The sequence below is a fragment of the Buteo buteo genome, chromosome 20 (genome assembly GCF_964188355.1).
Source record: "Buteo buteo chromosome 20, bButBut1.hap1.1, whole genome shotgun sequence".
NCBI lineage: Eukaryota > Metazoa > Chordata > Aves > Accipitriformes > Accipitridae > Buteo > Buteo buteo.
Window position 1 is genome coordinate 16505034 of NC_134190.1, and position 15979 is coordinate 16521012.

At 36.6% G+C, this 15979-nt stretch overlaps 1 protein-coding gene across 4 annotated transcripts in view; it reads right to left on the reverse strand.

The window, feature by feature from the left end:
* RELCH (RAB11 binding and LisH domain, coiled-coil and HEAT repeat containing) overlaps positions 1-15979 on the reverse strand; it is an 86140-nt gene that overhangs the window by 58672 nt on the left and 11489 nt on the right. For all 4 annotated transcript variants that reach the window (XR_012653790.1, XR_012653791.1, XM_075052490.1 and 1 more), the window contains exons 2-5: positions 9457-9546; positions 1193-1264; positions 1029-1084; positions 805-918 (exon numbers count right to left, since the gene is read on the reverse strand). Coding sequence is in view for 2 of the 4 variants with exons in the window: in XM_075052490.1 (XP_074908591.1) it covers positions 805-918; positions 1029-1084; positions 1193-1264; positions 9457-9546 (332 nt within the window). In the remaining 2 variants the exon portion in view is untranslated. The remainder of the gene's footprint in view (positions 1-804; positions 919-1028; positions 1085-1192; positions 1265-9456; positions 9547-15979) is intronic.

Consider the following 15979-nt stretch of genomic DNA (forward strand, 5'->3'; position numbering starts at 1 on the left):
GTAGGAAAAATATAGGACTAGTTATAGACAGAACTGGTTGAAATTCAGTATTTAATACTGAATTCACTATTTAATTCTTCTGGCAATATTCCAGTTTTGTGCTGAATATATATTGAGTGTTGATGTTACTGGGTGTTTTGTTCACCCAGTAACAGTCAGAATGTAATTAGAACCTTCCAAACATTTGAAGAAATTTTTTCCCATAAAATGCAAGCCAATAGAAACATAAAACTTATCATCTTAAGAAAAATGCGTCAAAGCACATCTATGTTTGGAAATATCTAAGATAACACCTTATTACCGAGAGCTTCTCCAAGACTGTATTCAAGGCCACAGTATAATTAAGTATACTCATGCACATATATACATATGCCCAAGAGATGACAAGCAATAAGTATACTGTATATCCTGCACAAATCAGCTGTGTATGACTTAAGATTAAGTTCAAAATTTTACTACATTCAGATCCTTGAATTTAACTGAAAGGGTGTCCATCAGAATACAGGAAAGCGTATAAGTGCCTACAACTCACGGTATTTTTCTTCTTGTTTTGCTTCCTTTAAAGAATGCCAGCATTCTGATTCCTTCTTACAAATTTTCGGCAAATACTCCTCAAAGTGCTGTGTTTTCAAGCCATGCTTTATATATGAAAATGCTAACTAACATTTTTAACTCTTAGAATACTCATATGTATGAAGTGAACTACATGCAGAGGAAATATCATTTAAGTTCACTTGAGCTTATTACAAGATCAGAATATGGAAAGCAGTCATGTAAAAAAAAAAAAACACAAGAAAACTTTACCTGATCATGATTTTCATCTGAAAATGTTATTGATGTAAGCTTGTAACTATTCTTCAATAAAAATTCATTAACTAGGAAGTTTAGAGCTCTTTTCTCAAGAGGTCTGATTGGCTCCTGGGAAAAAAGAAAACAATACACTACATCTTTGGTTCATCTTCCTTCCAACTACGGAAGCATATCCATCTTAAAGTCCATGCAAAGCTCAGTTACCACCAGCCACCTACCTGAATTTCAGGACTTGATTTATAATTTTTTCGTTCCTGCAAAGGAACTTCATTTTCTGGGGAGGAAAAAAAAGTAGCTAAATTTTACTCTTTCACACAGGATGAGCTCAGCTACTTCTACATTGTTCAAAGTAGAGACTTAAGAAAAGGTTTATGTACACCACCTGCAGCCTGAGTCAGGTTGGCTCGGAGGGCCTGTATGGTCTCCTTGGCTTTCCGTAGTTCAAACTCCAGGACTGGACAGGGATTTGGATTAAACACACACAGGCATCCAACCAAGGCAAGGGAAACAAAAATAAAATATAAAAAGCAAGGATGGGTGTGAAAAAAAATATACAGTTTGTATTAAACAGAAAGCATGCAATCTTTATGGAACTTATGAACACATGCAGCAGAGTTGGTCTGAAAGCAAACTGGTGAACATTTTCCATAGTTTCATTGGTGTTAAGTTAGCTAAATCAAAATTTCAAGCTGTCTGACAAGGACTCACTGTAGGGTTTTGGGGTCTTTTTTTTTTTTTTTTGCTTGCTTTTAACTTTGTATATTACTGGGAAATGTTTGTTATTTCTTCCCTACGCTTACAATCAGCTGATACTGTCAAATGTTTCGACTTCTTGGGGCAAGGGGAGTATGTGGGCAATGAGAGGACAGATCTCAATGAAGCAAATACATGCTGGCAGCAGAGGAAGCTGTCTCCATGTAGCAAAGCTTAAAACATGAAGTGAATGTACTGTCCCATTGAGACTACAGATTTATTTTTTTTTAATAAAATCATACTCTGAAATTTTACTAGTTTAAATGGCAGAACTTGAAACATACTTTATTTTACTACTAAGAATAGTCTCATTTTAAATCTCTATTTAAAAATAGTGTTTCAGGAATACCCTAGAGTTGATTAACATTTTTTATTTAGTTGAATACATTTAAGAGATGCACAAGATCAAAAAAAATGCAAAATATGCAGCTCTCCTATAGTACTTAGAGAAGCTTGAAACAAAAAAGTCTTTGCTCCATTATTCTTAAAAGTTTCCAGTGATTCTAGACTATTCAAAACTTTCAATGATCTAGAGTCAGTTTTAGAGATTAAAAAATACATAATTCTAGCTGCTGCTATCACCTGCTTCACCTCCCCACCCCCTGGTCACTATTATGTGTTTCTCATGTTCCAATGTTTCCTCCAAAAATGGCCAGTAGTGCTTTGTTTGCACCAGAATTACATGTGTTTTGATGTTGAGGTCACAGGTATACTGTGGCTTCAAATTTTAAAACCCTGTACCTTTGCAAAACATACCGTAAACGTTCTTTTTATAGCCGTTTACAGTTAGAGCATCTAAGGGAACCTATTTAAGGAATTACCAGATAATTACATGCATTTAATTAATTCTCAGATTAATCTAATTACTATACACTTACCAGAAAGGGTTCTTGTACTTAACTAGAAGAGATGAGCCCAGAGCAGCTACCATACTGAAGTGTTAAAACTACTCTAAATAGATTACCTAACATTTACTTTACTCCCATGCAAAACTAAAAATATTGCAGCTGCTTTTAGTAAGAAAATATTAATGAGATTTTTAATCATTGCCTGGAAACATTTTGAAATATTCTGGCATTTTGAAATATTTACACAGAGAACAATGCATGACAGAAAAAATGCATTGGCTCTTGCTTGTAAGAAATGCTACTGAAGACTACAAATAAAATGGTTTCCTCTTTTGCACATCTGTTACTAACAATCTTTTGATAATTAGCACGCATGGAAAAAAAGATTCACTCAGTTTGCATTTATCCATAAAAACTGAAGGATAACTACAGTACACCACATTTGCTACATGAAAGTAATTTGTTTGATGCACAGAATTTTACTGCAGCGATACAAAAGCGCAACTGAGGATATGATGAATAAAATATGTAAAATCTCTCTAGTATTCAGCAATGCTGATCTGCAAATACTTCTGTGCAACAAAGTTAGAAAATGCTCTTGTAATAAAGTATCTAATAATTTTAGCACTTCCTTGCATTTGAGTTACTAATTCACAGTTATGATTCTAAGTTGTTAGTTTTTGAAAATTGCGAAGAATTCAAATTAAGTAATTCTTCTGATGGAAATGACTCTATGTTAACATTTTATTCTTGTAAAATATTTGCAAAGACCAGAACAGTTGCAGATCAGGAGTGCCCTGCACTAGAATGATATAAATAATAAAAAAAGTTAGAAAAACAACAGAAACTAGAAAAACTCAGGAATCCCATTAAGGAAAATAGGAATAAGACATGTCTGAAGGCGTAGAAAGCCAAAAAACTCATGCCAGAGAAACCCATGTCAGACGGCAAGAATTAATTTTTAGAGAACTGTCATGATGCTGCAAATTCTTAGAAGCCATTAGGACTTTACCCATTCAACCTTAAAAGTAGATTACTCTGCTGCATGTTTCTCTGTATACAGTGGAAGTTTCTGGACATAGTATATTTGAGAAGTTGTCACTTCGCAGCATGTCACATAATTCTACTTCAACACAGCATTGTTACAGTTGTACCTCATCTCCCAGTCTTACTAATGCCACCATTATAATTGTCATCATACAAACCTTGAGGCATCTAAGTCACAAATTTAGCTTTTATTTGAGGAAGCTTATTTGTAGTTTTTTTATATACGCATAAATATTTGTAAATAGCTACAACATAATTTCAATCAAATTTTCAATTATGATTAAAAGCTCTTTATTTTAGAAGTTATACTGAAATGCAATCTTCTGCCAAAATACATAATGATTTTTAACTCAACATGTGAACTAATGAAATCAAGACTTGAAATCCCCATTTGTTGATGATATGACATGCTCTTAAATAAAAAAAAGCAACCTCTAACCCCTTTCTTTGTAACCATTGTCAAGTACTGACTTTTAAAATAAATTACCTGATCTTGTAAAGCTTATGTACCTTAGAGAAGCTAAGCCTTCAAAAGCATTGATAAAGCCAGCTAAAGTTTAACTCATGCTTGACTGAACTGATAACATGTATAACTCATTATAGTACTTGGTGAAAGAGGCTGATACTCCTTAAGAACGATAGACAGAGGAGTTTTGTTGCAGACAGCCTAGGAAAGGAAAGAACCAAACTGATTCTCCTCTACATCAGGAAAGCAGAGAACAGAAATTTAGAGCTCTGAGGTTGGTTAATCTTCCTACAAGGAAAGGGCCTTTCTGAACAATCTGTTTTGCCTTAGGGGAGAAAACTAGTCTGAATTTAAGTAGCCCTCTTGCTTTTTCTTTTTATAAAGAACTCAAATCACTACAGCTATCATTCTGAAAAAAATTACCTAGACTTATTCAAAAGAGCTGAATCTTTCCAGCAAGCAACAAAGCATTTGACCAAGACTTTCAGGTTAGTGATTTTAAATGTTTCAGTTTTCACGCAGCTAACCTAATACACCTTAGAAGAGAAGTGCCTATCAGGAGCGGGCAGCTTGTCTGCTCGGCTTTGAAATTTAAAAACGAAACTTTCTCAAGGATCTTTTCTATTCACTCACATTCGTTAATGACTTCATAAGTAATGAACCATAGATTGAGAAGTTAGCTATAAAGAACAACCTGTGATTTGGGGTACTGAACAAGTTGAGATGGATATGAACAGCAGTCTTGCTGGGCCAAGGCCAAAAAGTTGAAGAAATAAACAGTACTTCTAAAAATTTTCAGTACTTGCTTTTGTATAGCAGTATTTTTTCCAATTATACTATAATTTTACATTCTATGTATGAATTATCTTGTCAGACTTTTGCATACTTCGGTATGAAGTACTTCAGACAACAGTAGAAAGGTAGTTTTAAGCTGTGAAGTCACTATATTGCATTCTGGCATTTTCTTTTAAAAGTAGTTCTCCTCTGAAGTACCAAGGGCCCCTGTGCTTACCTAGCTTTCCTCAAATTTGGACATACTGTTACAAGTTCTGTTGTTGTTTGTTTCTTAACTGTCATTTCAAGTTCTTCCTCCTTGTAAAGTAAACGTAAAACTCTAGATGTCCTAAATTATGCCCTCTGAAACATGTATGACATTCCATTACATTTGACGGATTTGCGCATGCATTGAGTCAATCAGAAGAAATTTAAATTCTCCAACTATAGTTAGCAATGAAGCCACCATCTCAATATACTTCAAGACCTGAGGTTTCCTAATTTCCACTTCCCTGATACAAGTCCTAAGAAGAAATGAAGTGACCTTATTTACTGTCAGTGTGAAGCACTTCAGGGCGTAACACAAATAGCTTGAACCAGAAAGTAGTACTACAGCATGAGAGGTGACTATCAAGCTACAGAATTTATGATCAGCATGAAAGCTCATGAGCAAGCTAACAGAGAACTGGTTATCATTCTAAGAGTAGGAAGCCAACACTTGACTCATTAGCCTCATTAATGCTTTTAAGTTGAGACAGGACCAGCTACAGAAAAGACGTGAACTACAGCAGACTCATCTTCAGGTTCAACCCTGGGAAGCTATCGATCTGGGGGGAAATTAAGGAGACTCACAACTGCTTAACAGGGCTTACAACAGGAAATGGGAAGACAAAACCAGACCCACTTCCAGGATGAACAAATTGAACACACAATGTTAGCAAGTGATTGTTGTATTACAGATGCCTTTTGTGTTTTGTTTTTGTTTTGTTTGTTTTTTTAAGATCCTCCTCTGATTTTGATTGCACACAAGTAATAGTATTGATTAGAAAAACATAAATAAAAAGGCTATAAAAAAGCAGAAACTGCAAACCTAAGTCTAGATAAATGAAATCCCGAAAAATAATCAAGTGGGTTTTGAGCTTGCCTCTTCCCTTCAAATCCTGACAGGGGCAGTATTTTATTTTGCTAATCAGAAATATATAGTCTAGCCAGAAATCAATGCCAAGGCAGGGAAATATAAGAAGATAAGTGATTGAAATGGAGTTTGATTATGAGAATTAATTTTATTATCATTGAAAACACAGCACTGTGTTTTTAAAATTATCAGATTCTCAGAACAGTAGATGTCAAAGGCAGTTTAGCAATACTAAATATTTTGCATCATGGAAATTAGGCGGTTTAGATCACCAACATACTTGTGCACACAGTCAATTCAAGATGAGGCAGAAGATTCAGTTCCTTAGACTGAATGTCAGACGACCCATTTCCACTGAAAGCTGTGGGTATTTGACTTCAAGTTAGGCATAGTCTTATTCCACAGGAATGGAACAGGTTTTCCATTCTCTGGTTGTTTTATGAAAATGAATATTTGGAGGAGGTTTACTTAGCCTAATAAATCCTTCAGTACTGACTTTATCTTAACACCAACTGTTTCAGCACTTAATACATGAATTTAGATTCAAGACTTATTAGAGAACAGGTTGTTTCCATCTAGTAAATTGCAAGCTCTAAGGATGCACATATTTTTTTAAATTCTTAGTGAATTACAAATGCATTATCCAATTTGTTACACAGCTCTCTATATTTATGTTTAGATGTGATAGATAAGGAAGAAAATGGATGTTTTCTAAATTGCAGTTAGTTTTGTCATGCTCATCCACATCCTGACTGCTTTTGTGACTTGCATCTTTTCAGTCAAGCTGATAACAACATTATAGAAGAGACTCACTTAGCTTCCTTCGATCAGATTTCCCAAGTGACAAGATCACACCAACTCTTCAAAACATGTTTGCTTCCAGGCCAAATTTTGATTCTAATGCTAGATGGAATGAACTGGGCTAACAGATTTGAAATACTGAAATCCATTTCAAGCAAGAGCCTTTCTAGGTATTTCCAGGAATTTTTGGATTGGTAAAATAAAAATTATGGCAGCTAAGTCTAACACCATCCATAACAGCAAAACAGAAATATGATGGCTTTGGATGGTATATATGCAGATTTTTTGACTTATAGTATAAAAGTATTCGTAACTGGATATGTTATAACTTCAATTTTAAAGTCCTTCTGACTTGGGACCAGTTTCTTTTAGTGACTGATGCACGTTTATTTCCTATGCTTCATTTGACTAGGGAACTGATATGGAAATCACGGGTTCTGTCCAAACAGTAAAAAACAAAGATAACAGCATGAGAAAGGCATTTACAAAAAGAAACTATTCAAACCTCACTCTGAGAACTATCAAAAGAAAAATATGACTATCAGATCATGGCCTCAAGCTTTCAAAACAGATTACAATTTTATCTCCTAAGCATCAAAGCTCTTCACTGAGAAGAAAGAATATGAGAAGAAATAAGCAGGATGGACTTCCAGTTATGTTTCAAAGTGCATTTGCAGCTAAGAACTACTTCAAAAGCTGAAGTTATAAGCCAGAGGTTTTTCAAAGAAGGTACTGGATAAGAAAAGTTTTTGAAACCTCTACTGACATAATTTTTTTATGTGCAAATTAAATACTTATCAGTTTTCTGAAGTTTATTGCTTAGGTAAATGTTTTTAAACGGAATTGAAGCAAAAGATTTTAAGGAATTATAATTGAACCAGAATTTTAAGTAGAAACAGGATATTTTGGAAAACTTTGAGTCTTTACAAACATCCAGAAATAATATCCAGTCTTGCTTTGCTCAAGTTCTTATGTCACTTCTTAACAACTCTTCAAAAAACATCTCTAAAGGAACACAGAATCGTAATATATATATCCTGCCATATAATTTTCTTGTCTATTACATATGACAGTGGTCAATTAATATACTGTAATCTTCAAAAATCTCTATCTATTTTAGGATGTACTTAAATATAATATTTATTTTAAGGATATATTAATTTCATACTGCAAGTAATCAATATTTTGTCATTAATGTTCCATCAGAAGATTAATGGTTCTACTGGATGTCAATTCTGACTGGTCTTTACCTTCTATAAGCATCTCTAATCCAATTCATTTACTAAAGACAGCTCCAAGCAAAGATCAGACTAGCTCCTTCAGTAATACTATTGCCAAGAAAAATTGACTAGAAAGAGGAAAAATCTAGCAAGATGATGAAAAAAATCAAAATATTTTGAATTTGCTTGTTTCTTCCTTGTATTCCAGGACACAACTCAGAAATAATTGCGTTCCTTAAACACACTTTGTTTAGAAGATTAGCTTTGTATTTACAACTATTGCCTCCTTGAAACCGACTACATATATTGAAAAAGACAGTAATTAGACAGTAGTAAGAATCTGGAAGTTTCCAGATAAACTGAAGAACAGTAAGTACCTATAGTTCCAGACCAGAGCACCAGAATATCTGAATTTACTTCATGTTCATGAATTGAATCCAGTCCTTTACTTCAGAAAAACTAAGAACAATGAGATTTTCCCAACACTTTTGTTTCTTCTCTCTGGGTCAATACCGGTTGCCATTTCAGACTGACCAAAAAAACTTCAGAATCAAGATCCTTTACAGAACTATGTTTCACCAGTCTTTTCTTTGCTTAAGAATGTGACAGTGTTTCTGCTAGGATGAAGTGTGGTGGTTCGAAGCAGAGACAACAGTGTGGAACAGAGACATAGCAGCTTGCATCACGTCAGGTGTCATAAAGCTAAACTATGTGAACAAAGGCCACAGCATGGAGAACTTTCACGTGCTCATTATATTAAACAGTATTAATTGGCAAGAAGTACACAGAGTTCTGTAGCAGTTTCCAGAGAGCTTTTATGGATTCCTCTACAGAAGCTGCAAATAACTTAATATCTGAACTTAGAAAAAAGCCTGGATTAGAGAAACAAATCTCACATACAGAAGAGATTATTATAATAACTTCAAATATAAGAGAAAAGCAGCCTCTGCCTTTGCCAAGATAATCATAAAACCTGAAATTAAAAATGCCACAGGCTTCTGTTCAGAACAACTGCAAGAGGCAACCCCCCCCATCACTTCTTTGAAACAATCTTACACAATCGAGAAATCAAATGGGAGAGAAGAAAAGCACTACAGTTAAGATTTGTAGCAAAGACGACTTATGGAACTAAGAAAATCCCAAGTTTACTCTGGGTTTGGTAACGCTTATTTGATCTACACATAAGGTATATTTAAGAGATGATGTGCTACAGATCTTTACATCAGAAAGCTATCACCCCTGTAGTAGTCATAGACTACTACATAGAATATTTCAGCATGTGTTTCAGCTAAATAGTAGTAGTCAGTAGGCAATATCGAGATACTGTTCTATTGTTAAAAACAGGGCACAATTTTCAAGTATACTACTTGCTTCTACCCTGGTGACATCTGAAATCATACAGAAATACACCTACCTGAATATTTACAGTAATTACAGTAAAAGTGTCTGAAACATGGTTATATCATTAAGTGACTAGTTAAACAACCACAGTGAAGTCTTGTCATCTTCAGAAATGTTCATTTAAATATACTTATGCTAGAAACAACAAGTCAAATGGTAAAGTTCGCATTCTATGATTCCTAAATCATACAAAAAACTTACCTGCTACTCTTTCGTCCGTTTCCCTATTGCCATCATCAGAGTATCTTGCAAAATCTAAGGAATCAAGAGTACTGATGCTTCCGGCACGATCTTAAGTGGGGGAGAAAAAAAAAAACAAAGATATCAGAAAAAAATCCTGAAGAGCTGACTGGCTTTGATAAAGAAAGTCAAAACACCTTCTCATTTCAGAAACTATGTATCAAAGGCTAAGTAAATGTTCTGCGAGACTGAAATTTTATTGCATTTTCTAAAAGTCTGCCTCTACATGAAGAGTATGTGAGTAAATCTGAAAAAAATAGAGCATTACACCAAGTTCAACGAACAGACACTGTAAGAAGTTCACCCTTGTTCGCCACAGAAGGCGGCATTTCTACCCTGTCCACAGCCGATGCAGAGCAGTGCAGCACAAGGGCCAGGGAGCTTTGCTTGGACATGCAAGCCAGCAGCACAAGAAACCAAACAGATACAAACTGTTCTGCAACAAGTTTCAAGCAGTTCTGTTCCCATTTTACAGAAACCTGTAACCAGCCCAAATACCCTACTTCCTTTTCCCTTTTATAGTATTTTAAGGCATGTTAACGTGACCAAATGCTTTTCTACATATCTCCTGATCCTGCCATTAACTTCAGTACATACCCACTTAATACAACATTTACAAAGGAATTCATTACCTAGCAAAATTAAAGCAAAGCAAGTACAGTTCATGCTATTGCAGGTATAATATTCATACTCTAGAATTAATTTGTTACTCAAAATAAACATTCAAGAAATTCAGTAACTAGCATAAGGTTTTGATCGGACCTTAATGTTTTTCATTTCGGGGGGGGGGGGGGGGGGGATTCAAACAGAAAGCAATTTTGATAAATTCAAGTCTGTTGAGGCACACATTCACTTTTTAATTAGAAAAATGCGCAACAAAATTAGTCGGTGACATAACCCAAAACAAACAGAACACATTCCTAACACAATTGAACATGCAGAAATTATATTAAGTAACTTAGTATCTTTACCCTCCTTTTGAAATTAATTTCTATGTAGCACTTCAGAAATAATTTTAATTACATTAGAGGTGTTGTCACATTAACAAAGAACAAATTCTATAGGGCTGTCAAAAACAGCCTTGTAACTGTCAGTGGAAATAGAAGCAATTTCATCACTTGTTAGTCATGACAGAATTTGATTGACATCACAGAAAGTATTTACCCCCCCCCTTCTGCATTATGTAAAAAACCAAAAAAACCAAACCCAAACAACCAAGAATCTATTAATGAGTTTCTTTTTTGTACATTTGAGCCTAAGCTGTCCCTTGAGGTCTTGTGACATCCTCTCTACACACAGCCTCGCACTAGACTGAAATAAGAACACCTGGACTGAGATCGATTAAAGCACCTACGCTCACCTGAAAAGCTACAGAGAACATTAAATTTGCCAACGCTAGTCAAGTTACACAGTACCAAAGTGCCTGACAACCCTAACTTGCATTTTTTCTAGACATTAATCTGATTTAATAATTCTCTCTAGGCTGTTCTGTAGTGCTTAGCAGCATAGTACAAACTCTTCTTTTTACAGCATCTTTGCAAAATGGACCATTGTGAAAATAAACCAGATTTTATGTACAGGGAACCACATTTAGAGTGGTTAAGTTCAAAAGTAAGCATGAATTTTGCATGCACACCATGACAATCTTCAGACCTGACTTTTCAAAGCATTAAACACCTTGTTCAGCAAGTACTGCTCCAATTTATTTTCATTGGGAGCTGCAAGATCACTTTTTGAAACCAAATCCAAGACTTGAGTTAAAGAAATAGACAACATTCAAATAGAGATCTCAATGAAAAGCTGACATTTAAGAAAAGTGACCCAGTCTCATATAGAGCATTGCTATGGCAAAAGCAGAAATACAACTGTTTCCTCCTGCAGTCTTGCCATGTTCACAGTTCTATTTTCTATTTCTCTTATGAAGCAGGTAACATCAGAGAAACAATGCTCAAATTTTCAGATAAAGTCAACCACATCATAATTATTACAGCATCCAAAGCCATAAGCAACAAAACCTTTTTCATATGACTAGTGGCATGCTTTAGAGGCAAAGGCTCTTCCCCAACAACTGATAAAACAAATCCATCCATAAAACGCAAACTTATTTGCCAAAGCAGACAGAAACTTCTTGAAAAAAAAAAAAAAAAGTTGCCTAGTAATCGAAGTCTATATCAGGATGTACACAACAGAAGCCATTTCAGATCATACCAGCAGTTGTATGTTCAACAATTCATAATTCCCAACCAGTGAATATCAATCAGTTTTACAACCTTAATGGTCCTTATAGAAACTAAATAAAACCAAGGGGTTTTATGATTTTAACACTCAGAAACTGCCTTAAGCACCACATCTACACATACAGCAGCAATGTGTAGGATTGAAACTTCACCATTTAGATTTCTCCTTATCATTACAGTGTTCATGATAGCAGGAAACAACTGACACACTCTTTACATACAGGTTGGCATTATAAAGAGACACAAATATCTGGATTCAGATTGATTAAACCAAACAAAGATGTGCTGACGAACACCAGTCTCATGGCCTGTTTCCTGCTACCATTATTTCCCTCTCCCAGAAATGCTGATTCTCCTTCCCATTACAGAAGTACTGCACCAGTTATCATCATCCCCCAAGCATGCTGTCATTACTAAACCAAGCCAATTTAGGTGCTAGAAGTCATTATGTCCACAGTGTTCAATCTGAAGATAGGGTTTAAAATGAAAACTGTCTTTATGTATCACATTGGAGGAACCTGAATCCACACAGAGAACTGTACAGCTATCCAAGTAAGTGCTGAAGGAAATGAAACAGTAACAGAGACAACCGTATACACACGCAGGCTGAACGGTATCTTCTCAATTTAGTGTCCCACTAGATGATACACATTGCAGAACTCAATCAAGCTGGGAAATGATAGCTTCCAAAACACAAGTCAATCTAAATGGTTAGCTTGAGTAGTGTAACAAGACTTCTACCACTACTTTGCTATAGGGCACTGCCTTTAAAATACATGTTATGGCTACAGAAGTGGTTCCTGCTGTTAAGATGAGAGGCCACTAGTGCTGAAGCACTTCAGTTGAGACATCTCCTGGCCAAACTGGCTCCACAGGCATCAATGAATCATCAGTGCTAAGGCTGTATACCCTGCCAAGTCCCCAGTCACAGACGCGGTTGCAGTGCCGCAGCTCCCGCTGAAGCAGGTGTTTCAAGCAGTGGGAAAGGAAGCGCTGGGGGAGCAGCTCCCTCTGCCTTCAGTGCTGGTGTGGCTACCTGTTTCTGCTACCCACTGGAAAAGAGGGGCTTCCACCACAGCCAGGCTGGCGAGGTCCAAGCGGCAGCTCCATCCCTTGCACTCACGCTGCAAAGCTTGCAGTGCCACATGGCTCTTGCCTGCCTTGGCTACCCCGCCGTCTCTGCCCCGAGCCACCGCTGCTGAGGGGAGAGCGGGCAGCAAAGGGACCTGCTGCTTCTATCAAATGCCACGGCAGCACTAGTGACCTGGATCTTGCCCCGCTGGGACTAGGTGAGATGAATTTTGGAGCTGTTGTTGCACAACATATTGAAGCTTCTCAAGGACCAGCGCCAAGCACTGCACAGGAACTTAGACAGTAGGTTTAAACAGCAAAGAGAGATTTCCAATAGAGCCTTCTAAGGTATCGGCCATGGGATAACAAGGTGAGAAGAGAAAGCTAAATGAGACAATTAACTGAAAATGTCACCCAGGAAGGGGAGGGCTGGCAAGCCTGCCAGATATGTCATCAACAATAGAGTCATGGCACGTACGCGCTGCCTGGCAGGGCTGTGCTGAAGACTGCCCAAAGCTGAACAGTGGCAGGCCTGCCCCATCGCTTCACCTACCTAAAATGTCACCGCGGGGGTAACTATCTGTTGCCTCGCTGTCGTGGTTTAACCCCAGCCAGCAACTAAGCACCACGCAGCTGCTCACTCAGTCCCCCCCCACACCCAGTGGGATGGGGTAGAGAATCAGGAAAAGAAGTAGAACTCGTGGGTTGAGATAAAAATGGTTTAATAGAATAGAAAAGAAGAAACTAATAATGATAATGCTAATAAAATGACAACAGTAATAATAAAAGGATAATAGAAGAATATACAAATGATGCACAATGCAATTGCTCACCACCCACCAATCGACACCCAGTTAGTCCCCAAGCGGCGATTCCCCCCTCCCCACTCCCCCCAGTTCATATACTGGGCATGACATCCCATGGTCTGGAATACCCCTTTGGCCAGTTTGGGTCAGCTGCCCTGGCTGTGTCCCCTCCCAACTTCTTGTGCCCCTCCAGCTGGCTGGGCATGAGAAGCTGAAAACTCCTTGGCTTCGTCTAAACGCTACTTAGCAACAACTGAAAACATCAGTGTGTTATCAACATTCTTCTCATACTGAATCCAAAACATAGCACTGTACCAGCTACTAGGAAGACAATCAACTCTATCCCAGCTGAAACCAGGACACTCACTCCTTACCACTGCCTTCGTAGGCAGTCATCAGCAGAGGTTTATCTCTTAAGACTAATGCCATCATCCAGAAAATTATGGAGTAACATCTTATAACCTCAAATTTTACACTTCCATAAAGGATATACCTGCTCAGCAAAGGATCAGAGGTTGAAAAGGTACCTCCCTGCCAGGAATGCAACGCCCTCATTCACCAGGAAAACAAGCAGGGCTGTTCGAATGAGAGGAATCGGCAAGGGAAGGGCTGTGCTCAGCCAAGTAGATCACTTGAGGAATGTGAAACATCACCATTTTTCTGAAGTACAAATAGTTGTACTCCAGTACACTGAGTGGAAGTATTTCAACTAAAGCATTCAGAAAACTACTTTCTGACCTGAAAGGGGAAAAGAAAAAAAATCAAATTTTTAGGAAAACAATGTATATTTATTCAGATTATTTTTTAGATAAAAAAGAAAAATCTTAGGTTTAAGTTATCCAGCAAAGAATAATCAAAGCAGAATCTTGCAGGGGGGAACCACTGAAAAGGGGAAGTACACTTTGGCTGAATTCTGTTTCTTTTCTAGAAAACAACCCAATGTGATACAGCAGTGGGAAGCCATTTTCCTGTCATGATACACACATTCTTACCAAGTCATCTGCATGTGACTTTTATATTTCTTTCTCTAGTATTCTGAATTAAAATAGTTTTCTTTTTAATCAGCAATTCCTTTTTTCTAAGAGCTTTCCTAATGAATAGTGAAAAAATAATTGCTGTCAGTTTAATGTTTGAGAAATGGTAAAGCAACAAACAGGTGTAAACAACTCCAGAAAGCCTATCAATGCAATATGGAACAAGGGAGTGCCACAGGTGCATAGAAAACAAGTGAAATAGGCTTAGGCTTTTCATAGCCCATACTAGTGAAATGCCAGGAGATAGACTGGGATAGCAAAGGAGAGCCTGTGTATAGTTCTTGTCTCTTAACTCTACCAGTGGAAAAGGCTTAACAAAATCAGAAAGCTAAAAATCATATTTGATACTGAAAGCCATGAAGTTTTTCAATCCATCTGTTGAAAAATGCAGTGGTTTTAATTTCATTTGTGAAGTTAAAAATCAGGTTCACCACCACGTTTTGCTTATTAACTTCTACAATCTTTTAAAACATTGCTTCTTTCCAGAGGAAAGGAATTTTAACTCCTTTCTTATTCCCAGAACTGTCACCTGTATGACATGCAGATTTCTGCTGACAGCTTCTGTTCCCTAGGCATATTCAGCTCTTTCACTGAAAGCTGAGTATAACTATATAAGGAGAGAAATGTAAAACAAAGTGATACATCCCCTTCCACTGACATACATAATATGAAAGAGGTTAGGTTTCATTCACTCTGATGGTAAAACCAGTTTATTTTTACCAGCTTACCTAAAAGGACACCAAAAGGGATTACGCTAGCCATAGTTTCACAGTACATGAATTAAGCAGAAAGAAGTTGCACTCTTCTATAAAAATAGATTTTTAATTAATCTTTACATGAGCATAACATTGTAAATCAGCTAAAAACATAGACAAACCAAGCAATACTACTTCTTGATAGCAAGGCTCAAGAAAAAAACCCTAAAAAAATAAACAAGTCTTTTGGAAGCTTTTGAATTTACTTCTCAAACATCTAAATTGATTATAAAAAAATTACTAGTTGATAAAGCAGCCATTAAGTTGCTGTATTTTCTTCAAGATCACAGGAAATCGTATCATTATGTACTAAAAATTAACCAGTCAGAGCATATGAAGACCAAGAACTCCATCTTTTTCCTTGAAATTCAAGAAGAAGTAATAATGATACTACACTTGTACAAGACAAATTCACTTTGCATCTCTAAGTGTTCACTTGTACCGAAAAATATCTGTAACCCTGAAACAAGACAGTTGCCTTATTTTAAACTGATGAGCAAAATAGCTGGCTAACCACATTTTAAACTGATCAGAGAAATAACTGGAAATTTGGTTTTGATTAGCATCCATATGGAACAAGA